Genomic DNA, 27,118 nt, shown 5'->3' on the forward strand with positions numbered 1-27,118 from the left:
AATGCAAAGTTAAAAGGATTGCTGGAGGGGGTGCAACAGAAGGCTTTGTGCCTGCTCTCCCCCAGACTTTTCGGGTTACCGCGCAGCTTACGCGCCCAGGAGCCCGCACACCACCGCGCCCCAGCCCTGCAAGTTCACAGGCTCCTCTCGGGGCAGCAGCTTCTCCCGGCCTCCCCTCCCCCGGGACCGCGCCCGGGCCCCGGGTCGGAGACCACCGCGAAGCTCCGGGCGCCGCAGCCCACCAGCAGAAGGGTGCCTTCCTCGCAGAGCTCGCCTGTGTAGTTGCAACGCGTGCTCCCTCTAGGGCCGCCTCTTGGTCTCAATTATAAGCTGGAGTCTCCCCCGGACACAGCTTCGTCCTTTCCGCTCCCAGCACCAGTCAAGAGAAGCCCCGCCCCCGGAAAGCCCCTGGCCAAAACGCCCAGCCACCCTCCAAAATGCCCCGACAACTTCAGCCACGCCCCACTATTTAAATTCAGGGCGCCCGCGGGGTTGGCGGGTTAAGGCCCCGCGCGGTGAATTATGGGGGTTGAGCCTGCAGAAGATCGATGCTGATTGGCTCCTGAGCGAGGCGGGTGGAATAAAAGACGGAAGCAGGCATTGGGGGCGGGCTCCGTGGAATTGGAGACTAGAACGCTCATGGAAGCAGTTAAGTGTTCCGAGCACGGTAAGGGGTCCGCCTCTTTTAGGGGCCCCCGGGGTCTGTCAGTCTAGCTTGACGTAATCGTTGTCAACCTCCTCTCTTCAGGGATCGTCTGCTTTCTTAAGACCGGCGTCCGCGATGGCCCGAATAAAGGAAAGAGCTTCTATGTGTGCCCGGCTAACACCTGCAGCTTCGTGCTTGCAGCCGAGTAAGTCTCGAGCTGGGCAGGACTGTCTGCCAGCGCTAGCTCCCCTCCGCCCGGCGCCACAGGCACTAGGAGAGGTGGGGACCCTGGTCTGTGCAGCCAGGGCTTTTAAGAAGTTGGTGATCCCAGGGCAGCGTAGCGTGTTTAGGAGGCGCTCCGTTCCTGCTTGTTTGGCCCTGGGCAGCTTACTCACCCTCTCTGGGCCTCCGTTTCGCCCACCTGTAAAATGGAGGGTCAACTACATCTGGAACCTTATGGTCCTTTCCAGCTCTCGGTTTCTTCTTGCTTGTCAGGACTTCTGCTCGGACATTGCCTCTCCCAGCTAAGTGAGGACATGCAGACATAGTAGAAAATAATTGGTCCCCGTTTTGCACTAGTTTCAGGCCGAACTTGTTTTTAAATGTCTGAGGTTAAAACTTGGGGGTGGTCAGATTATCAACTCCTTTTTTAAATAGGATTCTCTGGGGGCGACTGAGTGGCTCAGCTGGTTAAGCATCTGATTCTTAATTTCCGCTGGGGTCATGATCTTAGGGACCTGAGATCGAGCCCTGCTTGGGGCTGCCCACTGGGTATGGAACCTGCTTAAGATTCTGTCTTTCTGCCTCCCACCCCCTTGTGCCCTCTCTCTATCTAAAAAAAGAAAAAAAAAGATTCTTTGTATTTAAAGTGTGAGATTGATAATCCAAAGAAACAGGTTACGTTAGGGATTAACGCTGAAAGAAAATCAGATACCTGACCGGCATTCTGGTTTTACAAAATTGGAACCTGAGACCCAGAAATGTTAAGCAGCTTCTTAAAGTGAGAAAAGTTAATACTATTGTCATAAAGTGTTAATAAGGTCCACAGCCTATATGAATTTTTAAACCTTATCACATTAAACATTTTTTCCTGCTCTCTAATTAATTTGGTAGAGAAACATAAATTTTCTCCATCTCATATAAGGCCCAAAGTCGATATCAATACTAGAATATAAAGTATTTTTTAACATGTATATATTAACTTATGTTTCCCTTACGTGATTTAGATGATTTGTGTCTTTGTTGTGCTTTGAAGCTAAGTGAAAGAGTTTGTATCTGTTTTCAGATTGGCAAATAAGTTTTTAGAGGAAATACTTTCTTAGCCCTCTAGTAAGTTGTCCTTTTATCGGAAAGAAATTATCCAGTTTAGTTAAATCTGAAATGCTTTTGAGAAAAGCAGTGCCAAATCTTAAGATAGGGGACAAGCCAGTTAAGCAATCAACAACATATCATTAAGCAGGATTTACTATTTATTTATAATTTCTGTACTGAGTTTCTTAGGTTCTGTACCTAGCTTAAGTTTCATGAAACATGGAAGCATGTTCAGATTTATAGGAAATAAGCATTAACGTAGCATAAGATTCAGTTTTATGTTAAAAAAAAAATACCTTTGGGGCGCCTGGCTGGCTCAGCTGGTGGAGCATGGGATCTAGGGGTTGTGAGTTAGAGCCCATGTTGGGTGTCAAGGTTACTTGAAAATAAAATCGTTAAAAAAGAAAAAGAAACAAACCGTTATATGGAATACTGCTATCAAACTAGTACAATATAATATTTGACTTGATTACAGTTATATGAGAAACGTGACTGATTTGGGATATATCTGGTAACCAGGATATATGCAAAACAAGGGAAGAAACAAGCGCCACAGGTCATGTGAGAGTACTTTAGATCTCCACTCAAAACTATGTAGCCTCATGTGTCATATATACATTCTCATTATAAGTTGGAAAAGAGAGTTAAAAAGACTTAAGCCAGACATGAAACAGGTTAGGAGAGCCTGCTCCTAAACAGATTGTTATGGGAGAGAGGATAATGGAAGAACTTGGGGAAGATTCACAGCCAGTCTTAGATACTTCAGCCGTTCCTGGGGGATCTCACAATGAAGAGGTCGCAGAACACAGTATAGTTTTGAGCTTTTGAGTCATCAGGAAAAAGGCGTATTTATTGTCATCCTGTCTTTGAGGGGAGTGGGAAAAAAAATGAAAGCTGCGGAGCCTTTCCCCAGAGGAATGCACATAGATGTACATATGTATGGGGTTTACAAACTAGGGGCGCTTGGGTGGTTTAGTCGGTTAAGCCTTGGGCTATTGATTTTGGCTCTGGTCATGATCTCAGGGTCATGTGATTGAGTCCCGAGTCAGCTTGGCACTGGGCATGAGCCTGCTTGAGACTCTCTTCTCTCTTTGCCGCTGCCTCCCCCATCACCTGTGTGCGTGCGTGCATGCGCACTCTCTCTGTCTCTCAAAAATAAACAAATACATAAATAAAACCCATAGTTTGCATTTAATTTTAGACGGTTGATTTCTGTTGTCTCCTAAAACAAAATTTCCTTTTTTTTCTCCCCTCTAGTATTCCTGTTTCTCATTGTTTATTGCATGAGGACTGTGTGGTAGGGCTTCAGGGTTTGCTTCTACCGCCAGGCAAGGAAGAATATAGGTAAGTGTCCAAAAGGAACATCTAAGTGTGTTTGCTTCTTTCTTTGCCTGGAAGAGTTACAGCCAGGTGTGTTTTCCTAGGATTGACTCTTCTGTAAAAATCATTTTTAACAAAGAGGATTTCTGTATGTATTGAATGCCTTCTGAGCTGTCCCTCCCTCACTGCTGAGCAACTGGTTAATTTGCGAATCTGGTTAATTTCAGATCAACGGCTCTACCTTCCTCCCTCTCCAGCTCTTCAGGAGCCAGTAACATCGGCCCACCAACAGTAATTAACTTGCCGTGACTTGTCAACTTTTACATTCTAGTAATAGAATGAAGTAATGTCTAAAAATGTCTAAAGTATGTTAAGCACTCAATAAATGTTGGTTACCCTTTTTTAGGAAAACTCAGAGGTAAGGCAGGGAAATCTATATAGGTGGCAGGTGATATTTGTCATGAGTATTGAAAGGTAAGTAGGAATTCAGTAGGGGCAAGAAAAGGGTCCTATTTAACAGATCAATACCCTGCCTTAGGATATAGAGTTAGGAAATAACCAGGAATTGCGAGCATTTGGTTTGGTAATAATTTAGCATGTGTTTGAGTAGAGATTTCAGAAGATAAGGCTAACCAGGAAGGGAGGGGCCAGATATGATGGTCATTATATGATATTCTGTGCAGTTCAGAATTTATATATTCTAGATCAATTCTCCCACCCCCGATATTGGCATTTCAGTACCATCTTCACAATTTGTACATAGCTGAATATTGCCTATATTGCTCTTTTTATTATTTGAGTTGTGGGTACAGTAGGATGCATAGATTTTAAGTGTTCAACAGTTGAGTTTGAGAAATTGATATAACCAAGCCTCAGTCAAATACAGAAATATTTCTGTTATCCCATTAAGTGCCACTGGACCCCCTTCTAGTTAATCCTCCCCTTCCACCGTAGGCAACCACTGTTTTGATTCCTTCGTTTATGTCTGGCTTCTTTTATGTAACAGTATCTGTGAAATTCATCCCTGTGGTTGTGTGTATCAGTAATTCATCATTATTGCTGAGTCGAATTCCATTTTGTGAGTATCAGTTTCTTGTGCTTATTTGTCATCTGTGTATCTTCTTTGGTGAAGTATCTGTTTAAATCTTTTGCCCATTTCTTTCATTGAAAATTTTATTGAGGTAATTGTAGATTCTCATGCATTTATAAGAAATAGTACAAAAAGATCCCCTGTAGACTTTACCTAATGGAACATTTTGCAAAGTGTATATAAATAGTATATAATATTACAATCAGGTTATCGATTCTGTCCATTGATCTTATTTGTGAAAACAGTTTTCCTTGTACTGATGTGTGTGTGTATAGATTTAGTTCTATAGTTAATGTGTAGATTTTTTGTATGTACCATCACAGTCAAGATATGGGACAGTTCCTTCGCCACTGAATTCCTCTACCCTGACTCCCTCCACCTCATCTCTTGCAACCAGGAATCTGATGTCCATTTCTAAAATTTGTCATTTCAGAAATGTTACATCAGTGGAATCATAAAGTGTAACTTTGGGGGATTTTTGCCCATTTTAAAAATTGTGTTGTCTTTTTATTATTGAATTGGAAGAGTTCTTTACATATTTCCTGTACAAGTACTTTGGCAAATACATATATAATGAATATTTTCTCCAAGTGTTTGGTTTTCATTTTCTTAACTCTTTTGAAAAGCAGAAGTTTTTAGTTTTTATAGAGTCCAGTTTATCATGTTTTTGTGCTTTGCGCTTTATGTTTTCTCTGAAAACATTCTAAGAAATCTTCGCCTGCCGGAAGATCACAAATTTCTCCGAGGGTTTCTTCTAGAGGTTTTATAGTTTGCTTTCTTGATGGCTTTTCTGTTTAGTCTGTCACCTACTTCAACTTAATTTTGGGTCTCTTATGAGACAGGAGTAGTTCATTTATTTTTCCATATATTACTGAATGAATGTTTTTCAGTTGTCTTAGCACTGTTTTGAAAGACTTTTCTTTCCCCATGGAAATGCTTGGCACTTTGTAAAAAATCGGTGACTACCATGTTATGGATCTGTTTGAACTTGCTAATCTGTTCTGCTGGTCCTTTTGCCTGTCCTGATACAATCAGATAAGATAGTGTGAGTCTTAACATTCTTCTTTTTTCAAGATTGGCTCTTCTGGGTCATTTGCATATAAAATGTATCATCAACTTCTAAATTTCCTTAGAAAACCTTATTGGTGTTACACTGAGTCTGTATGGATCGTTTTGGGAAGAGCTGACGTTAGGGGCGCTTACCGCCATAGACTCTTCTATGATAGGATGATGAGGCAACTAACATTGGGAGAGGTCGGGGAAAGGAAGCAGGTCCCAGGGTTGTCAAGTGGCATTGCTGGGATGCAAACCTCAGTCTAGCAGATTCTAGATGTACCCACTTCAGTCTCTCGTGAAAGTTGTGCTTGGATTGATGCATTGGCAGTGGGGTTGGATGCACTTAGATTGCAGAAAACTTCCTGAAAGAAAATCAGTAAGACAGTTTTTTGGTAGGGCATTTAATCATGTGCCTTTCTCCCTCATTTTCCCCTCAGGAATAGGGTTCCTCACAGTCCCCACTTCCCTGGATTGTGAGGATTCGGTGAGGTCATGGGTATAGTGCATGGGGTGTGGCGTTTGGTTCGCTGTCAGCACTCAGTCAATGGTTGTTAAGTTTGGATTTACGGGTAATGAGTTCACCATTAAGCAAGACAGGGAAAGAAAGGTAACATCAATAGAGGATTGGGATGTGTGGCCAACACAGACAGCTTTGAACTAATCACGTCTTATGTATATATGAAACCAGCTAGAAAAGTGAGTGCAGCTCCAAAGAAAGGTCTAGGCTCAAGATGGAATTTGGAGAATTTATCATGAACATTCTTTATACTAGGTAGATGAGGCTGAGAGCTGATCATTATTTTAAAATAGAAAAGTAAAGGGACACCTGGGGGGCTCATTTGGTTAAGCGTCCGACTCTTGATTTTGGCTCAGGTCATGATCTCCCAGTCGTGAGATCGAGCCCTGCGTTGAGCTTCTCCCTAGGCGTGGGGCCTGCTTAAGATTCTCTGTCTCCCTCTCCCCCTCCCCCCCATAAAAAAATAAATAAAATAGAAAAGTAAAGTATGCAAATGTTTTTCCTTTAGCCCAAGTCTAGAACATTATTACTAGAAGGTAATTACTGGAGGTTTAAAAAGGTTGTTTTAAGACAAATAAAATAGTTACACAACACACAATAAATAAAAAACAAAAAACAAACAAGTACCCTGATAGGTAGTACAGACTGAAAATTTTAACAGAATTAGGTACACCAGTAGACGACTTTCTTAGCAGATAGTAACGGCATTTAGCCAGAACCCCTGTACTCTGGAGAATGACCTCAGGGAATATAATGTTTTCTAATGAAAACCGAACTTAAAGTACTTTACATCTTTGACTTAATTCCAGTATGTTTAAAGCATAACCAGACTAGGAGACAGGTGCAGCAGAGTCATGGGAAGGAGGTGTAAGCCCCTGGGGGGCCGAGATGCCCATTTTTCATCCCTTGGCACGTGGGTGCATTTGTGTGCAATTCTGGAACTTAAACACCAGGTGGTGCTCCTCACCAGCATTTGACTGGCCCTCAGCCTTGGCCCTCTGTTTAGGGACACTGAACAGTCACTCACTAGAACCAGAGGGAAGAACTCTTGCCTTGACTTGAATAATGGGGCACACACACCTTGGTTCACAAATGTTGGACGTTGTCATTGAGCTTCCTGAGTTCCTGTTTGCTCCCCTCCCGTTCCCCCGTCCTCTCCTTTGTCTTCCAACTTCTCAAGAATAGAGAATCAAAGTAGATGAAAGTATTCTTTTATCTATAACGAAGTAAAACAAGTTTTAGTTCTTTAAATAACTGGTCGTTGTGGGATGTTCAGAATATTTTATTTTTAATAACACTTGAATCTTTGCATGTCTAGCAGACTGCTTGTGTGGTTGGTTATTGGGTAAAAATGGGGGGCAGATGATAGAGCCCAGTGATGATTTTCTGGGCAGTTGACAGGGAGAAATTTGGGTATAAGCCAGGCCCGTGCACAAGCACCTCAGGTCCTCCCGCCCCTAAAAGGCCCCCTCAATAAAGCTAGTACATCCTGTCCAGTATCTATGCTGTGGAGTGTCACGCACTGTGCTGCGCAATGGAAGGGATCCTTGTACGTGAAGGATATTAGCTCTTTGTAATATGGGTCACAATTACTTTTCCCACTTTGCCTTTTGTCTTATAATTTTGCTAATGGTAGTTTTACCATATGAAAGTTTAGAACTTTTTTTTCCAGGGCTGTTCCTCAGTGGCCCCCTCAGGGGGAAGTTTAAAACTTTCACGTGGCCAGAATTTAAATCTTTTACCTCTCAGCTGCAGGGCTTTAGGTCCCACTTAGAAAAGCCTTCTTCACGTTAGGATTAAAAAAAAAAAATTCGTCTCTCTTTTTCTCCCCAGAACATGTACAGTTGCATTTTTTACATTTATGTATTTGTTCCATCCTGAATTTCAATGTAAGAGGATGCGGTAGAAATCCAGCTTTGTGTTTCTCTAGTGCCGGCACGTATAAACAAGGGAACCTGTATTCTAAGGAGCTCTGACACCACTGGGGGAGCAGTCCTACACACGAAGGCTGGCGGCCAGCACGATCTACATGTCGTAGCACCAAATTGGATGTGTTCAAATGCAGGCGCTTCTGTGATCTCGTGAGACCCGCAGTAAGGGGTAAATGTTGGTGCAAGTTACTGAGAAAGTGTAGGAGTTGAGACATGAGCTTGGCCTTGAATGACCTTTAAAATTTGGATACATTATATAAAAGATAAGGAATATTTGGGGGCTATAAGCGGAAGTGTGGATATAGGAATAAGCAAGAGGGTCAGAGAGTGAACTAAGATTGTTATTGCTTAGCAGGCCCTTGATATGAGTCAGGTGTTGATCTGAACCTTATCTTTACATGTATCAATGCATGTAGTCTTCACAGTGATCATACGAGGTAGGTACTTTTTCTTTTCTTTTTTTTTTTTTTTTTTTGTGGCCATTTTAGAGGCAAGGAAACTGGCACAGATATCTCCATGAGGTATCTGAGGATTCAGAGCTAATTATTTAGTAAGGCTGGGATTCAAACCAAGGGAGGATGACTCTGGAGCTGGAGAGAATCCGGGCCTGGCTGAAGTGAACATGCCTGACAGTGTAAGTCTGGGTTGGACAATCAGCCTTCAGGCAGAAGGGAGGATATGCCTTCTCGTGAAGCATTGAAGAGGTCTGGCTTCCTCTAGTGTTTATCATTATTGTTTATTACTTATGTCCTGGAAAATAATGAACATACTGCAGAAAGTACGCTGTTCTTCATAGCGGAATCAATATTTGCTTTCTCTAAGAATATATTTCCATTGCTTTCTCTGTTGATTTGCAATTTAATAAACATAACAAACTCTTTATCCTAAAAACAGAGAAGCCCACCCAGATTGGTTTTAATAAAAATACAAGTACAAGCATTTTTAGCACTGTGGCTAGAACACAGTAGATGCTTAGTAATTGCATGGTAGATGCATTCTTTTCTCCTTTCTTGGTCTCCAAGTCCTGCCCTTTTGAAAGTCTGCAGTGGCTTGGGCTTTCAAATAGATATGATTTATGAAATGTTCTTGTCGGTGAAGATTTCAGGTGCTTGATACACTTGAAACAGCAGCAATTTATTCTTGATTTGCTTTTATAAGGAGTGGTATGGTCTAATAGTTGCCAATACTTTGAATTGTTTCGCATTCGAAGCATTTCAGAAATTTTATTACACGTGTTCAATATAATATCCTATTGCAGTGAGAAAAACTAAAGAGACCAGTAAATTTTTTTCAGAAAATTGTGGGTTTGAATGGGAGAATTGAGAGTTTGTATGAGAAGGGCTGAACCTATTTTCTTTTTAGTTTGACTTTTATGGAAACGTGTTCATTTGAGGCTAATCTTTGCTTAAATGTCCAGGTGAGATAATGACATCAGGGGAGTTTGAATTAGGACTCAGACTGTCATGATTCACGTTGTATATCATGGGACTAATTTAAGAAGTTAGAAAAAGAGCAAAAAATTAAACTGAAAGAAAGGATTAATGTAGGTAAAAATGGAACTTAATGAGTTCTACAACAGCAGTAAGTAAAATCTAGAAGGTAATTGATCAGGAAAAACTGAGAAGGCTGTAGTATACAATATGAGAAATAAGGAGCTACCCTACAGATGTATTAAGATTCATTGTGACATTGTTTTAGTAGCACAACATTGGAAACAACCAAACTGTCTATCAGGAGCGTTCTGGTTAAATTAATAATGGAATTCTAGATAGTGGGAAACTGTGCAGCTGTAGGGGAAAAAATACACACACACACACACACACACACACACACACACATCCCCTTTATATGTTCTTCTAGAAAAATCTTGAAGACATTGTTAAAAAAAAAGGCAAGGTATTTAGTAGTATGTATACTATGCTATCCATTTGCGTGGAAGAAGAAATTAAGATTCATATATTTGTATTGATCTGAATATACATTTTAAAATCTCTGGAAAGGTAAACAGAAAGCTAATAGGAATCAGTACTTGGAAGAGATGGGAACTGGGCATGTAGGGTACCGTGAGAGGATCCTTTTCATGGCCGTTTTATACTTTCTGGTTGAGTTTATTACCTAGTTAAACAATTAAGTAAAATGGTATTTGAAAGCTCTTCTTTGATTATTAAATGCGTTTGAGGAATCATTTTGGGTAAGGAAAAAATCAGCTGGCTCTATTTAATTCCGTGATTAACAATTATGTACAAAAGGCAAAGCATAGTTGGGAATAAAGAGATCACATATGATTATAGCCTTCCAGTTGCTGAAAATATAGTCAGGTAGATAGGCAGATATGAGTGTAATACAACTAAATGCAACAGAAATACAGAAACAATACAGTGAATGAACAGGGAAGGAAATGTGGGAAAACCTTGCTAAAGAGGAGGTATGGCTTGAACTGGACATTGAGGGACATGTAGGACTTTGCCAACTGGTGATGGGGGAAGTGGTAGGCAGATAGGGATAAGGAGGACATCCTTTGGATAGAGGGAGAATCCCATGCAAAATTTGGGGTGCCGGAGAGCATGTGTGTGGTTTCGTTTGTGAATGGAGCAGCGTAACCATTTCTGTGTAGTGGGTGTGTAGGCTGTGTTTACTGGTGCGGGGACCATCTTTGTATAGGGTTGTATGTCTGAATAACAATCTTTTTTTTTTTAATGGGAAATTGCAAATATATACAAGTAGGCAAGATAGAATAATGAAGCGTATGAGCTTCAACCATTACCAACTCATGCCAGTTTTGTTCCGTGTGTACTCTAACTGCTTCCACCGCCCAGCTCCTGCCATATTTTGGAACAGATCCCAGATACCATCATTTCTTCTGTAAACGTTTCAGTGAATGGCTCTAAGAGATAGGGATTCTTTCTCTCTTTTTAACCAGTTGGAGTGCAGATTTCCAGGACCTTTGTAGATGTCCTAAGTAATTTATTTTTAATAATTTCTGTTTATTTGTTTAAATCAATAAATAAAGCTCACAGTTGCAATTGATTGATATGTCTTTGAAGTCTCTGGAATTCTCTCTCCGTTGTTTTTCTCCCTTGTAATTTATTTTTGGAAGGAAGGCAGTTGTTCGTCATAGAGCATTTCTCACTGTCAAGATTTTACAGATCACATCCCCGTGGCTGAGCTCTGTGTGTTCCTGTTGTTTGTATTTCCCGTAAATTGGTAATTGAATCTGGGGGTTTGACCTGATCCGGGTTTGTTTTTGTTTGTTTTGGTTTGGCTTAGTTTTGTTTTGTTTACTGTATAGGTCGTATCATGGTTTCCCATCGGGGATACCTAATGTCTGGTTATCTCTCTTTTTCTGATTTTAGCTCCCACTGCTGATCATCTTTCTGTTTTAGTCCTGTGCAGCGTAAAAAGAATAAACCTGTTTACATCTTGGTGTCCATGACACCTCTTTTCTTTCACTTCTTAGCCCTTATACATAACACCGTGCAGTAGAGAATTTTTAAATGTAAATATAGGAGTAATTGGTTTCAAGTGACCTTCCAAAACTTGCGCCAAATAGTTGCAAGATGTTTTCTTGGATGAAAAAGAAGTTTATCTTGTCGTAATGGATTTCCACAGCCTTGATTGCTTGTTTTTTATACTTCATTAGATTGTTCTTCCAGTGCCTTAGAAGTAAGGCGGCGGGGAAGCAGTGGTGCGGAAGTATCCCATGGCAGGTAGGAATCGCTCCTGTCTTCCAAGGACTGTTTGGTTATAGTGGAGATTTAATTATTTGCCTCCTATTTCACTTAAATATTTTTCAAGGTCTTAAATATAGTCACTGTTCTATTTAGGAAAAAATTTAGATTTACGTGACTGACTTCATCTTTTTAGAGATTGGTATCTCCTTGATGTTGGTATAAACGAGGTGTCATTCGTAAACTCCGAGACCGTGAGAGACCGACTGATGCCCAGTGCAAAAGGGGGCTTGGCGCAGGGAAGCAGTGAGAATTCCATTGGTCGAGGTGTAGCTCAGACTTGTGACTCGGGATTCCTACACTGAAACCTTCCTAAAGCCAAGCTCAAAGCAAGCATAGGACATTGTATGTGTTTGGGGATAAAGTCATCTCGAGAGAATAATTTTTTGTGAAAGGTGTACATTGTGGCTATTACAACTGCAGAAGCACTTGATTTGGTCACTACTTGACCTTGAGGCCCGGGAAAGCAGTGGTCACAGACAGAGGAGCCGAGCATTGAAAGTAACTGTTCAGAAACTAATACTCTGAGTTAGGCACGTAGTCTTTCCAAGAGGCAGAAACAGTCCCAGGAATGTTCCGAAATATTGGACTACTGTTTCCATTTCCTCTGGAAAAAAGGCATTCTAAATATGATGCTCGCGTTAATATATAATATATTAAGATTATTTTCTTTGTCTTTTAGGAGCCTCGTTCCAAAGAACATTCTGTAACCAGCAAGTCTCACCATGCCTCTGAGCCTCTTCATTATCTTTCCACCCAGCAGAGAAACCCGTTCAAGGTACTGGACAAGAATCAAGAACCGTCCCTCTGGAAACAGTTCACCAAAGGCGAAGGTGAGGAGAAGATGGCTGATAAGAAGCAAAAGGACAAGGGAGATGTGCTCTTGGATCAAAAGAAGGAACAGAAGCCCGAATCCAACTGCCGGATGAAGCAAGATCTCTCATCTGGCCTGGAGGTAAAGAAAAAACAATCTATACCTCAAGAGCAGCAGCGAGAGAAGACAGAGTTTCAGTGTGAAGCAAAGGAGACTGAAGGGACGCACACAAGAAACCTTTCTGAGGTTAAATCCAAGCAGTGCCGTGGTGAGGAGCAGGGAAAACCATCTGGGCCTCTTCAGGAGAAATCGGACGTTGAGAGTCATCGTGTCCAAAAAAAATCAGAGCCTCTGAGGGAAAAGGAAACCAAGCCTTTGCCTGGAATTATTCATAGTCAGAACCCAGTGAGCAAGGCCCGGAAAGGGGAACACGTGAGCAAAGAGCACCCCAAGAGCCGGGAGGCAGGAGAAACAAAGGCAAGGGACGACCCAAGCTCGCAGACCACCCGGCAGCCGGAGCCTGGGGACGGCCCTGCTCCGGGACCAGCCTCGACGCGTGCACCACCGGGCACGGGCCGCTCCCTGGGGCAGAGGCCACAAGCGGCCTCCAGCCATGGTGACCATGAGGAGAATAATGCTGCTCTCGGTTCCTCTAAGCCTCCCTTGTTCTTTGACTCAACTCTGGACTCCCGGAAGGTGGGGAACCTTCCATTCTCTGGTCAAAGCGTGCAAAGAAAAGCATCTCCTGCCTCAGGTGTTTCCAGGAAGGTAGAGCCTTCAGACCCAGCAGCCCAGCGTGTGTACCTCACAACACAACTGAAGCAAAAGAAGGTAACTACTGACCTGCTGTGTGCTTTGTTTTTAAGTGCAGAGCATTGCTTGCTGGGGGCCACAAGCAAGTGAAATATGTCAACATGAGAAAGGTCTTGTAGGTAGATATTTAGGTTCTGTCTTTCCCTGGGTTTATATTTTCAGGATGGGTAAATCAGTTGGGTTTAAAAAAAAACAAAACAAAACAGGGGCACCTGGATGGCTCAGTTGTTAAGTGTCTGCCTCTGGCTCAGGGCGTGATCCTGGCGTTATGGGATCAAGCCCCGTATCAGGCTCCTCCGCTGGGAGCCTGCTTCTTCCTCTCCCACTCCCCCTGCTAGTGTTCCCTCTCTCTCTGGCTGTCTCTCTCTCTGTCCAATAAATAAATAAAATCTGCAAAAAAACAAAACAAAACAAACCCTGGTTTTCACACATATACTTAAAGGACCCTAATTTCAGAGTTTTCACATCTTAGGCTTCTTTAATCTGAAACTGTCTTTCTAACAACTTGGGACGAGAGATCATCTTAGAGGATCTGTTTTTCAGAGCACACTGAAGTCGGTGGACATCCAGGCTCTTCCAGACAAGGGTCAGAAGTTGCTCAAGCAAATTCAGGAGTTGGAGGAAGCCCTTGGTGCTCTTGCCCTCTCCCCAGAGCCAGGTAAAATGGCCCGCAGAACTCGGGGTTCACAGGAACTTTACAACAGACATTCGAGAAGCCCTTACGATAAAGAATATGTTGATTCATTCACCTTTCCATTTGATTATCTACTTCTGAGCTTTTTAAAATTACACTTGTGTTTTATAAAAACTTCCTTCATTTCCTGTGGACTCAACTCTTTCCCATCATTTAAGGAATTTTCAGTGCTGTGCTCTTGAGGTCTTCCCCAGCTCGTTGGAGTGGTAGTGATCCCAACTTCTCTTGACCTCCTCTCACACATACAGTTCCTTTGCTTTCCTGAACTGTAGCCTGTTCTGTCCTTGTTTTTTTTGAGCAGACACTAATGAGAAGAGTAACACTCCAGGACTGCAACAGAGAAACTCCACCAAAACTACCACTGACCCCCCTCACTTGGTGCCTGCCCAACCCCTGCAGGGTCAGGGTCTGCAGTCTCTGGGTTCTCAGGGACTGAGGGCTGCCTGCCCGGGAGCTGCTGGGGAATCCGGTTGGTGCTTTGGAGGTAAGCTCCAAGGGCCAGGCCCTGGTGTGACTAGCTGCCCCTACAAGTTAAATGCTGCCCGGGAGATGTCTCCATGGCCATGTGAAGGAGAAGCCATTCTGGAGTTGTAAGTTGCCCGTCTGATACAGACTGGGATGCTCAGCTGAGCTTTGCACAGTGTTTGTTTAGACTGCTGTGCCTGCCTTGCTCACTGACCTTGTTCGCGGGCCGTGATCAGTCAGCCCAGGGGCCGGCACGTGGGAATCTCTCGGAAATGTTTATGAAGGAAAACTCAGACTTACACCATGATGAGGGAGGCAGACCAGCGGGCACATTTGCCCCTGTGCGTGTGTTAAGGCAGAGCAGAGAAGCGACAGACGTCAAGCTGATGACCAAAGACCCGCCGAGAGCAGTGACACCCTATTTAAATGAGTTTCCGTCCTGAACTTTCCCAAACACGATGGCTCAGAAGTCACTGCAAATAAAGATCACATGTCCTAGGATGGGTCAGTTTGCTGTCAGGAGACGGGACTTGAGCTCACTGGTCAGGCTGGCTGGCAGCGCCTGGGCAAACTAACTCAGTTTTCTCCCAGCTGAGGACTGCTAGAGATCTAGAAAGGGAAAGGAGAGAAGCAAGGAAGCAGAGAAAGGAAGAAAGGGGGAAGGTGGAAGAGCCATAGTTAACAGAGGTAAGAAATAGACTCAGTGCCGGATACAGCCGAGGCCAGCCTAAAAAGGAACAGAAAATGCACTTGTTTCGGGCGCCTGGGTGGCTCAGTCGGTGAAGCGTCCGACTCTTGATTTCGCCTCAGGTTGTGATCTCAGGGTTGTGAGATCAAGCCCTGTGTTGGGCTCTGTACTCAGCGGGGGAGTCTGCTTGTCCCTCCCTCTGACCCCCCCCAATCATAAAGTGCTGAGTGGAGCACCTGTGACATCTTTAGATACCACCTGTCTGTACGCAGGCCCTACGAAACAAGACGGCCCTCATGCCACGTGGAAAATCATAAGTAAAGCCATCGATGAGCTGCACGCGTCACTTGAGTCGCGGCCCGGTGAGACGGCTGTGGCGGAGGACCCGGCTGGGCTGAAGGTGAGCTGGGGGAGCCTCGTGGTGCCGAGTGTCCTCTCCAAGTGTCCCTGCGCCGCGGACGGGGAGACCCTGCGGGGCTGCCCGCAGAGTGCCCTCCTGATGGATCTTTCCTACAGATAACAGTTTCGTGGCTTCCCTTCTAGTATTTTCTCCTCCTGGTTCACAGTGAGAAAAAAGTACAAAACCTACTTTTTTTTTCTTAAAGCCAATAAGTTCTGGCGGTCGATAGCAATAAAAGACCCGTTTATTGAGCTCCGGTAGGTACCACAAGGGTGCAAAGGACTTGGTGCTCTTAAGGAACTAGTTGGGGGGAAGTGCATCGACAACATATATGAAACAACTAGAAAACGACACGAAAACAGAGGTGAAATGTGCACCGTAATGGACTGCGGACGGTATACAAAATAAGGGAAAAGCCACCGTAGGTAAAGAATTCTTCGTTGCCTGCCTACCCCGTGTCTTCACGAAGTTGCAAGCCTGGGGGAAACACAGAGGGTAGAAGCCAGACACTCCGGCTGGAGAGAAGATGGCGGGAGTAGCACTGGCAAGTGAAGACGGGGAGCAGCAGGTGACGTCCCTGAGCGGGGGTCTCCCTTGTGGGGCAGCCCGGCACAGGGAAGCAGCTCACCTAGCCTTGCGCAGGAGCTGGCACAAAATCACGTAGGGTCTTGAGCCAGTGTTGGCTGAAGGTTGTTTTCGTCCCGGAGGAGGAGATGAACTGAGTTAAGAAAAGACTGCAAGGGGGTGTCCGCCAAAGGGCTGTTGAAATTCATGACTCACGGTACAGATCGGGACATTGCCTGCAGAGAGGAGAGTCGCATTTAAGAGAGAATGAGGAAGAACCATCGGAACGGCTTCATCAGTGAAAGGAAGGTGGCCGGGCAGAGGTCTTGGCTGGAGGCAGTAGAAACTGCCAGGCTGATTAAAGCAGACAGAGCGAGACTGTGACTTGAGGGGGTGGGGGACGCTCTTGTAGACATGCGGCCAGTAGGGGCAAGTCTGTCCCGGGCAGACCAGGACGTACGGTCACCCTGGGTGGGAGGTGGAGTCAAGGACCTCCGAGGTGCAGTGAGCAGCCCCATGACAGTTGGCATATTGGGAGAAAAGAGGAGAGGAGAGCGTAGAGTCCGTGTAGTCAGGGTCCAGCCCTTTCTGGGAATTTATACTCAGCTTTTGGTTCTTCCCTTTGTCAGGTCCCCTTGCTGCTGCATCAGAAGCAGGCATTGGCCTGGTTGCTATGGCGGGAAAGCCAGAAGCCACACGGAGGAATTTTGGGTGAGTCTGTTGTTATGATAGGAGCCAACATACGTATTGTATGTTGTCTCATTTGATCCTGTCAGCAGCTCTGGGGTGGGCACGGTGCAGCCCCTTTTACAGATGAAGAAACTGAGGTGCAGGGTGGCAAAGCAACATGGTCGAGTACACAGCTGTAGGATCAGTCAGGTCGTGGCTGCAGGCGGTACAAGCTGACTGTGGCTAATTAAGCAGAGGAAGCGTTCATTCTCTGCTGGCACAGGGAGTCTCTGGAGATGTGGAGAGCCGGGCTGGAGGCCAGACGTCTAGGAGCATGGCCAAAGCCAAGTAAGAACCTGAGCGTCTTGTGGGAACTGTCGTGGCTGCTTTGCTCCATCAGGCTCTAAAGGAAAGCGTTGCCCTCCCCCCCACCGCCCACCAGAGTCAGAGACTCCTGTCTCCACCCCTTCCTGCAGAAAGGATTTCACAGGGAACCTCTTTTCTCAAGTTGCTTGTCTGAGTCGAAATCTCGTGTGAGTACATGTGCTCTCCAGAGCCAAGTCGTGCTGCCAGGGCCTTAGGTGCAAGGGAACTTGGAAAGCAAGCGTTCTGTGTTCTGCTTTGGAGACTCATCAAACTAAAATTTTCCAAGGTGCTCTAGGAAACATGACAGATGGCCACAGTGGCTAGTAAGTGGCTGTGGCGGGGCTCCCCAGGACCACCTCCAGGCTCGATGATTTGCAAGGAGGATGCACAGTGTATAGTCGTACTCCTGGCTAGGGTTTATTACAAAGTAAAGAGACAAAATCATTTTGATGTGTTATAACTCAAAATCTCAAAGAGAAAAGGCCCACGGGGCAACGCTCAGGGGATACCAGGTGGAAGCTTCCAGAGGCCTTTTGCAGTGAAATCACACGGGGTGAGCTGTGATGACACGTGTAAAATGTTGGCAAGTGGGGGAGTTTGGGCCCCGGGTGTTTACTGGGAGCTGGTCACACGGGCAGCTTCAGGCCTGGTTGGTCCTGAAATGCCAGGTTTCCAGAAGAAAAGCAGATGTTCAGCATAAACCATAATGTTTGGGCACGCGGTGCAGGCACAGTGAGCCATTCTTAGAAGTTCTGGGAGTGGTGGGAACCCTGCTTGAATTGGAGTTCCCAGATGCCAGCCCAGGGCCAGCCCTGTCAGCAGGCCTTCCGGAGGGTGCTGGTGAGGCCTGCTATGTTAACTCCTTGTCTACACAGTCGCAGGGCCAGAATTTGAACCAGAACCCATGCTGTGACCTTTGACTTCTGCTTATGTCAGCATGGTCATTTAAACTGTTACAGTGAGGACAAGAATATTTTATCGTGCGTAAATAGAAAATTCAGTGCGGGAAGTTCAGGGACCAGCACAATGACAGGACCCGAGAAAGGTTAGTTTATGCCGTTCTTTGATGAGTAAGTTAAGGGAATGGAGGACTGTTTTGAATGGACTCCGTCTGCTGGATCTTTCTGCTTCGGGGGAGTGAAAAATTAAAAGACTAGACAGTATCACCAAACTGAGACAGATACCAGTGATTGCATTAGATAAGCAGGAATATAACGCGCACTGGAATAGGGTCTAAATAATAAGCTTTACGTTTCACAAAAGTCCTGGTGAATGTCTTTGATCTAGATGACGAGCAGGGACTAGGGTTCCTCTTCGTGCACAAGGTCAAGGGTTTGTTCAGGGTCGGAAAGAATAGCGCCTGGACCAGTAGCAGCAGCACAACAAGGGCTAAGCTCTGCCGGTGGTTTCTTCTCTTGAAGTGGAGGGGATTCTTCGCCCGAAGTAATAAACTCTCTGACTTTTGGTTTTCCTTTTCCAGCGGATGATATGGGATTAGGGAAAACCCTGACAATGATTGCACTCATCCTGACCCAGAAGAATCAAGAGAAGAACAAAGCAGGGGACAAAAACACGGCATTGACTTGGCTTTCCAGAGATGGTAACACAAATGCCTTTGTAGCGTCTTATTTCCTAAATTGTCTGAGTCAGCAGAGAGTGGACATGTTTAAGCTATGAAAGAATACATCTGGTCATATGTCATTAATCCGTTAGAAAACCGGTGTTAGACTCTGAACTGTGGCACCGTTTCCGAGGCTGAGTCTGCTCATTACCAGTGATCATTTCCCCTTTGGTTATAAACTTACCCTGACCTGTGATTAGAAAAAAGTGCGTAGAGAAAGCCGAGGCTCTGGAATGGCCCTGATGATGATTTTTGTTAATGTTGAGGACACAACTCCACGGCAGGCCAAATGAGTTAATATATAATTTGTTTAAGGAGGGTCTGTCGCAAGCTCCGATTTTAGCCGCCATAGCAGCAGCTGTTTCCATGTTTTCTGAAAGTCTGTGAGTTTCCCAATTCTAGACAATTTCTGTCTCACCTCACCTCTGTCGTAAAGCTAAAACCACTGTTCTGGTACTTTAGAGGTTCTGTATGAAATGTGTCGGCAACACCACATCACACGTGACTTGCCATGTACGCAAGGACATTGCTCGGTTGGCAGGCCGGGCGCACATCTGGCGGTCCTCTCTCTGGGCCTCTCCTGAGCACGGTGGCAGCTGGGTCCTGTGTCCCTAGGCACAGGAGTGACACTGTGTACACGCGAAGAGATTGTGGGGGGGCAGTGGTACAAATACTCCATCACTAACTGGCTCCCACGTAATCTTTCCCTGTCTTAGGGGTTTTGTACTTATAATGTGGATGTAATTAAGTTATGCTTTTCAGCAAAAAGTAATAATACCCCCTTATCAGGGGGATCAACTCAGGACGAGGTAGGAAATGATCCTGCTTCTACCTCTAGACCACTGTGGAAGCACCTCGGTTTTTTTAGACCGAGGCCCGGTGCCGCACCCTTTCCTCTCTCTCTTTAGCTACTCGCTCTGTCTGACCTTTTTACAGGGGAAAATAAAGAAGTGTTTTGAGTTAAAAGACCACCCCTTTCATTTCCCGTTCTATTATACGCTGTGTGTGGAAATAAGAGCAGCAGTTTGTTAAAAATATTGACTGAAGGAATAAAAATCAAGAAGAAGAGGAGATACCTTTAGAGTTAAAGATTATTTGATGATAGCAATGAGGTGTTGATTTTTTTCCCCTCAAGACTCCTGTGAGTTCACTTCCCGTGGAACGCTGATCATCTGTCCTGCTTCCCTGATCCATCACTGGAAAAACGAGGTGATGAAACGTGTGAGCAACAACACGCTAAGAGTCTGTCTCTATCATGGGCCCAATCGGGATCAACGTGCAAAAGTGTAAGTGCAGAAACATGGCAGTCAGTGCGAGCCCTGAGCCTCTTGGCTGGAGCGGCCATACTGGCCTTCCCTATTCTCCCTGAGCTCTCGTGTAGTCAGGACTAATGATACTTGTGCAGACTGAAGGCACCGTCGTCACCCAGCATCCTTCACCTGTGCTAAGAGATGCATCTTGAAAGAGAATGGTGTTCTTTTGCTGTATCCTTGTCGCCATCCACAACGAGAGCTGCCGTGCAAGGTGGCCTGAGATGCCTGAGTTCTTGGCCAGGGAGCCCTGGCACACGAGGGTCTGCCACGGTTATTTCATCCTCGTTGAATTTCTGATTCCAAATTCACGGTCTTTTTCCATTTGTGTGTATGCAACCAGCCCAGTCTTAAAGAGGATTTTGGTAGAATATTAATGATTAGTTGGTATAGGCTGGCTGTGTTTTTCATATAGGAACCATCTAAGAAGTTTTAGATTCAACACTTTAGGATTAGACCTAACTGAATTCCTGAAGGGGGAGGATTAGGAAGGAGGAAGGAAAATGTTTCCCCAGATGGTAATTTTAGTCCTAGTCTTTGCCTTTTGGTTTTAAAGGATTTTTTTGTATTTTAAGATTTTATTTTTAAGTAATCTCCACACTCATCGTAGGGCTCGAACTTCCAACCCCGAGATCAAGAGTCACATGCTCCACCAACCAAGCGAGCCGGGCTCCCCTAAAGATATTGGTTTTTGTTCCTAATTGTAATATGATGGGCTGGGTTGAATACTTGCTGATCTAGTCAAGAATAGAGTTGTTTCTGCTTCTGAATAATCCCCCCAACCTGTCATATTGGATATTTTATCTCCTAAAGAACAGGGCAGTAGTCTTTCAGGGGTGAGTTGCAAAATTGGGGGTCCTCAGTCTTATACCCACTCTCATGAGTGAGGGTCACTTTAGCAGATGGGGCAGCAGTGACAGGCCTGCGTGCCTTCTCCAGCAGAGTACTGCCAGTGACTGGCCTTTGTTCTATTTTTTTTAAAGATTTTATTTATTCGAGAGAGAGTGCACACAAGCAGGGGCAGGAGATGAAGAAGCAGACTCCTTGCTGAGCAGGGAGCCCAACATGGGGCTCCATCCCAGGACCCTGGGATCATGACCTGAGCCGAAGGCAGACGCTTAACTAACTGAGCCACTCAGGCACCCCTGTTCTAGATAGTTATTAGAATAAACAGGAAAGCTTACTTGATTGGCACTTCAGTCATAGCTGGTTTGGTATTCAGAATGTACTGGTTGACTGGAATCATCCTTAATCCTTCTTCTTTCTCTGTATGATGCTAAGTCAACGTGTAGACAGTGCTCCCTCTGAATTAGGCATATCATTTTTATCAAAAAAGTATTTATGGATGTTCCCCCAGGTGCACAATATTAAGTTCATTGGAAAAAAGATTTGTGCCTTTTGTTAAGAATCTTTACATGTAAAGAGTATAGGCAAGGTAAACGCAAAGCTTTACAGCATGTATTTTTTTACCCAAATGTCAAGGCTGGATTAATGGGTTTTCAGAAATCCGTTATAGAATGATAAGGCGCAAGATCAGATCTAGATGACAATGCTTTGAGGGTTTCTTACTTCCCTGGACCTTCAGCATCAATCTAGCTCAAATCATTACTAAATGTTAATTCCCTACCCTGCTTCTGTTGTTGCCAGATCCTATCCAGCTTTATAGGACTCCAGCCAGAGATTTTTCTTTCTGACTCATGGGAGGGGAACAGGGAGGCCATTTAGCTATAGTAACCAGACTATTAACAATGATCAGAGGTAAGACGTAAGGCAAGTGAGTAAAACTTACCTCTCCCAAACCATGTATGTGTGGATTGAGGACATGAGTTAATGAATTCTGCCAACTGTCCTTGCAGCTGCAGGCATTTTTATAAAGGGATCAACTCCACCTCTCCTGTCAGTCATGGAGGGATTGTTTACTGTTTGCTTGGTGTCCTGTCTGTGCAGCCTCTCTACATATGACATCGTGATCACTACCTATAACCTTCTGGCCAAGGAGATTCCCACACAGAAAGAAGAGGGAGTGATCCCTGGTGCAAACCCCAGCGTGGGGAAGGTGAGTCTGGGAGCTGCACCTCATAAGTTAACCGGAGTCTTTCCGCAACGTCACACACAGCAAAGGTACCTTCCTGTGCGGGCAGGAATGGCCTACACATTCCACATGTGGAAACGGAAAGTTCTTTCCTCTCTTCCTTTCCTGTTTATTCTAGATAGACTTTGTCAGGAGTAGAGGTTGAGGTTCGCCACAGTAGGTCATTGTTGTGTGGAACGAATGTTCACGACGTCCCAGTCATAGTGGTGCTCCTCACGTGAATGTGGGAAGCCCCACCTGTCGCGCTGTATTTTAGAGTCCTCTGGGTATACTCTTAGGGTATTCTTTATATTTAATGTGAAGACTGGGATTTGAGTACTAGTATTTTTGTGTTAAGTCGTGATTGCCTGCCTCTCTTCTGCCTCTCAGGGAAAGAGGTTGCAAACAAGGAGGCCACAAAGGGGCCCGAGGCTAAACGATAACCAGTCGAAAACCCTGAGTGTTTGCTAGGGCGTCCAAGGTCGTCTCAGTTACACAGCGTAGAGGCTTTATTGCCTAGTTACTGTGGGCCGTTTTTCTCCTGAAAATACAGTGCTCTTCCCACAACGAATCTTTTGCATGTTATTTTTCGTCCGATCTCCGTATTTGAGGAAATCTCTAGAATGCTTCTCCAGTCAGACCAACTCTTGTTGATAATGAACTATTCAGATTCCTCAGTGGTTCCTCATTGCTTTCAGGATAAAACTGGAGTTCCTTTACATGATGTATGGGGCTTTTTATGACCCTGCCTTACTTGCCCCTCCCTCATCTCCTGCGCCCCAGCCCTCCCTGTTTCAGCGCATGCGCAGTACCAGGGGACCTGTGTCTGCCCTGCTCTGTCATGCTGCTGTGCCTTTGCGCGCTCTCTGAATGGAAGGCTTTGCCTCGTGCCTTTTCCACATTAATTTGGGTGTTTTTTTCACCTGCTTCAAGAATCCTTTAATCCTTTGGTTAAATGCCTCTCCTAGCACCTTGTGCTTATTGATGTCATAGCCCTGCACACATTCAGCCAATACCGGGTATCTGCTATGTGCCAGATGCTATTTCAGCTATCAGGGATACAGCAGTGAACCACGCTGACGAGGGTCCTCCAGCATGTATTGGATTATCCAGTGGGACTTAATATATAAACATCGTGCTCTAATTAATCTTTCTGCTTGTTTTTCTTCCCGCTACACTGTGAGTTCCTTGAGGCTGGGAACTATCTTTTATGTCTGATTTCGTATCTTACGTTATAAAAGTAGACTTGCAGTAAATTTTTAGTGAATTTTTGTCAATTTAGTAAGTATTTTATTGAAATGAGTGAATTTCCAGGCTCGACACTTGGCGTAGTCCTGACCCACGGCTGTTGCTCACTTTTGAGTTTTAACTTGAAAACTCAAAACACTTGACTCTTAAGTATCTTTTTTTTTTAAATTAAAGATTTATTTATTTGAGAGAGAGAAAGAGCAAGTATGAGCAAGAGGGGCAGAGAGGGAGAGAGAGAATTTCAAGCAGACTCCTGATGCAGGGCTCGATCCCCTCATCCTGAGCTCACTACCTGAGCCAAAACCAAGAGTCGGAGGCCCAACCGACTGCACCACCCAGGTGCCCCCGCCCTTAAGCGTCTTAAACTCAAGGATTGGGACTCTCGGGTCGACTTGTTAATTTCTACCCCCTGTCTCCACTTTGGTTTCTTCAGCTTAATTCTCATTTCGGTATACCTGATCTCAGCCCTCAAACTGGATAGTAAGAGTGGATCCTCAGTACTTGTTCATTATTTCCCCTTCTCTTCTTGAAGACACGTACATTTACCCATACCCTTGATGATGGCGCTTGGGTTTCTTCCAGGACAGTGTGAAAACACCTTTGCTGCAAATAGTCTGGGCTCGAATCATATTGGATGAAGCTCACTGTGTGAGGAACCCCCGAGTGCAGACTTCCATGGCTGTGTGCAGTCTCCAAGCCCAGGCCCGCTGGGCTGTCACCGGAACCCCCATTCAGAACACCTTGTTGGACATGTATTCCCTACTCAAGTGAGTAGAACTCCTCCGGATTATGTAAATGCGAACCATGTCAGTTAACCCTTCATCGTTATCCCATATCTCACGACAAAGCTCCAGAGTGTGCACCAGATTATCTCATGGAGCGGAGGGCAAGCTTCTCGACCTTTAAAGGGCAAAAGAATTCATATTTATTAGGAGATAATCGGTTGATGGACTCGCAGATACAGGGCTATGATTACATCCAGCCCCTATATATGGAAAAATATAGGATGGATTAAAATGAAAGGGAACAAAAGTCCTCTTTCTTCAGTCCAGTGAATGTTTTGGGCTTTTTCTGCTTTAAAGCGTATGGCCTAGGGTCAGGCCTACTATTTTTTCGAAGCAAACAGAAAAGAATGCTCATTTTAAAGCCTTTGCTTTTATTCAAGTCAGCCCATAAGAAGATATGGAATTTCTTTGCCGGCCTTTGAAGCTTTAGGAATAAATTCCAGCTATTGGTTATATGTCCTGTTGTGACGATACAGACATCATTAATGGGAAAATTCACATTTTATAATACGGTTTTGTTATCGACTTAGATTCTTTTGATGTGTCTCTCAGAGCTTTGCTATGAAATTCACTGTTAAAAAATGATTGAATGAAGGATGTAACAGAAAATTGGATTTGTTTCTCATCTGCTGTGTTTCCTTGGACCCCTATTTACTCCTTAAACCATTCTCCAATTCTTCTTTCCTACTGTCTTCTTCTTCAACAAAAAAAAGATTTCTTCGTTGTTCTCCATTCGATGATTTCCGGCTGTGGAAGAGCCAGGTTGACAATGGTTCAAAGAAAGGAGGAGAACGGTTAAGTATTTTAACCAAGAGCCTTTTGCTGAGGAGAACAAAAGATCAGTTGGACTCCACGGGCCAGCCCTTGGTAATCTCTTTATACGTGTCCCTGGGGGAGGCCAGGGAAGGAGGCTGATACGTCCTCCCCTTGGCTTGAACAGCCATCTGCTTTGCTCTGCAGCCTCGGACTGTCCCATCTGCATGTGAGGGGGCCCTAGGTGGCCATGTGTCACAGCCATCCTGTTTTTAGGGCAGGTGGGAGTGCTGCCCAGGGGTTGACTAGGTTTCCAGTGTCCTCCGTGGGGAAGGTACTCTGCAAAGCCCAGGTCATTTGTCTGACTTCACCAGCTGATTTCTTCTCCTCCAGGTGATGCTGCCCCAGCGGAAATTTCAAGTGCACCATTTAAAGCTTTCTGACGATGAAGAGAATGTTTACAGTGTCCTTTTGGCAAGATCAAGGTGTGTGCAATGAGGAAGCACCTCCCATTGATTGTTGTGTGATTCCGGTCTTTGCTTGGGAGTGAGTTAAGGGTCAGGTTTCTTCAGACTGCATTTATAGTATTATTGATGACTTGGATGTCTGTGTTCCTTTTTCTGTTTGTTTGTGTTGGTTTTTAAATCTCCCTTTCTCTCCTCACCTGCTCCCTCGCTCACCTGTGTCTTGTATACACACTCACCCTGTTCTCCATTGGCTTCCTTGCGTGGGAGCCAAGCAGTGTGGTCACTGTACACCAGTGACCTGATCCTATGGGGCCATATTGGGAAAGAACATCTCTTTGACCTTTGACCTGTTACTCAGCATCTCATTGGAACTTAAAACAACAAACTGCTCTGTAATCCTTCTTGTCACCTGTTCTTTGTACTTTCTCTAAACCTCTTGTCCTTCCTGAAATTCTAGATTTACCCTCTCCCACTTGGTACGTCTACTTCTAATGTGACTATGTTTTTTTTCTCTTTGTAAACCTGATGTAATATTATTGTATTTATTGATAAATATAAGCCAATACTAATTAATATTAACATTACAGTAATATGTTATAAATTAACAGTAAGTTATCATCAAACTTAATATTTATACTCTTAATATGTTTATTGACACTTAATTAAAAATGATTTGGCTTTTAAAATAATTAATTTTCTTACCTTTGGCCAGTGCCCGCCATGAGCCTGACTTTATTTAACAAGTTTTAGTCAAGATCCTACAGTTAAGCAGTGACCATTGGTAAACCTCTTTGGTCTTAGCAAACATTACAAGTGCATTTTCTCTTTCAATCTGAGGCAGGTCAGCTCTGCGATCCTATCTAAAAGGGCATGAATGCGGGGGCAACCAATCCGGAAGAAGCCCTGATAATCCGTTCAGGAAAGGTAAGTGGTGGGACATTCATGAGTACGTACAAGTAATGAAAATGTGGTTTTAGATCTGGTAAAGTTACGGCTACAGGACGTAATGAATGCTTGGTATCAGAGACTTGACCTTAGCTGGGAACCTCAGACCAGAGTAAAATAAGCTGATCAGCGATCGCCAGACCTGGTGATCTCAACTTCTTTTAAGTTACTCTTGAAATCCGCATTATTAAAACGCAACTAGGTCCATAAAGAAAACCAGTATTTCGTTTGGCTTCCTTGATGGAGAGGTCAGTTACAGCTATATTATTGACTCGCAGATCAGAGAAGTTCAAGATGGCCGCTTTCAGTTTGTGCTTCTTCCCCATATTACTGTTTTAAATCTTGTCTTGTTTCCTGTGATTTGTGTTCCTTCATGGAAGTGGCCCAGGAGTTTGGGTCCAGTGGGCCCGGGCCCCGGGTGGTGGCAGACCCGCAGAGATCCGGCACCCCCCACGTGCTGTTGACCCAGTTGCTGAGACTTCGCCAGTGTTGCTGTCACCTGTCTCTGCTGAAGTCGGTAAGAAGGGCCTTTCGTGTGCTCCCCCACAGTGTCTGCGGGTCGAGGGGAATGGCATTTGGGGTGTTTCTGTTTTCTGGTGGGGCGGAGAAGAGGAAGCTGCTTTATTTTACTTTATATTAGTTTTTATTGATCTTGAGATAATTCCCATAGTGTTGGAACAGCTTTTATTGTTTTGCTTTTGTAAATAAACTTTATTTTAGAAGGGAAAGTGTCATTTTGGTAAACCATTCATGAATACTTCGGTATTTTAGGATGTCATAAAGCCAGTTTAGCTGCTAGTTCTTTCTGCCTTCAGGCAGTATTGGGGCTTTTAAGGCTAGTCATGA

The 27,118-nt window shown here is 44.5% G+C and overlaps 1 protein-coding gene across 2 annotated transcripts in view; it reads left to right on the forward strand.

Annotated features, from left to right (window-relative positions):
• Positions 1-616: 616 nt before the first annotated feature.
• The window catches only part of TTF2 (transcription termination factor 2), a 37,632-nt gene continuing 11,130 nt past the window's right edge, over positions 617-27,118 (forward strand). Inside the window, exons 1-17 of one of the 2 annotated variants that reach the window (XM_045801414.2) lie at positions 617-667; positions 749-851; positions 3,215-3,301; positions 11,512-11,578; positions 12,282-13,244; positions 13,770-13,884; positions 14,222-14,404; positions 15,346-15,473; positions 16,667-16,748; positions 18,553-18,672; positions 19,829-19,979; positions 21,951-22,059; positions 23,905-24,089; positions 24,821-24,974; positions 25,254-25,345; positions 26,169-26,251; positions 26,653-26,789. In XM_045801414.2, coding sequence (XP_045657370.2) covers positions 640-667; positions 749-851; positions 3,215-3,301; positions 11,512-11,578; positions 12,282-13,244; positions 13,770-13,884; positions 14,222-14,404; positions 15,346-15,473; positions 16,667-16,748; positions 18,553-18,672; positions 19,829-19,979; positions 21,951-22,059; positions 23,905-24,089; positions 24,821-24,974; positions 25,254-25,345; positions 26,169-26,251; positions 26,653-26,789 — 2,787 coding nt within the window. In that variant the 5' untranslated portion in view covers positions 617-639. The remainder of the gene's footprint in view (positions 668-748; positions 852-3,214; positions 3,302-11,511; positions 11,579-12,281; positions 13,245-13,769; positions 13,885-14,221; positions 14,405-15,345; positions 15,474-16,666; positions 16,749-18,552; positions 18,673-19,828; positions 19,980-21,950; positions 22,060-23,904; positions 24,090-24,820; positions 24,975-25,253; positions 25,346-26,168; positions 26,252-26,652; positions 26,790-27,118) is intronic. The other variant, XM_045801415.2, reaches the window with a different exon arrangement.

This window comes from Ursus americanus, chromosome 12 (genome assembly GCF_024610735.1).
Source record: "Ursus americanus isolate L20-20 chromosome 12, mUrsAme1.1.p, whole genome shotgun sequence".
Lineage (NCBI taxonomy): Eukaryota > Metazoa > Chordata > Mammalia > Carnivora > Ursidae > Ursus > Ursus americanus.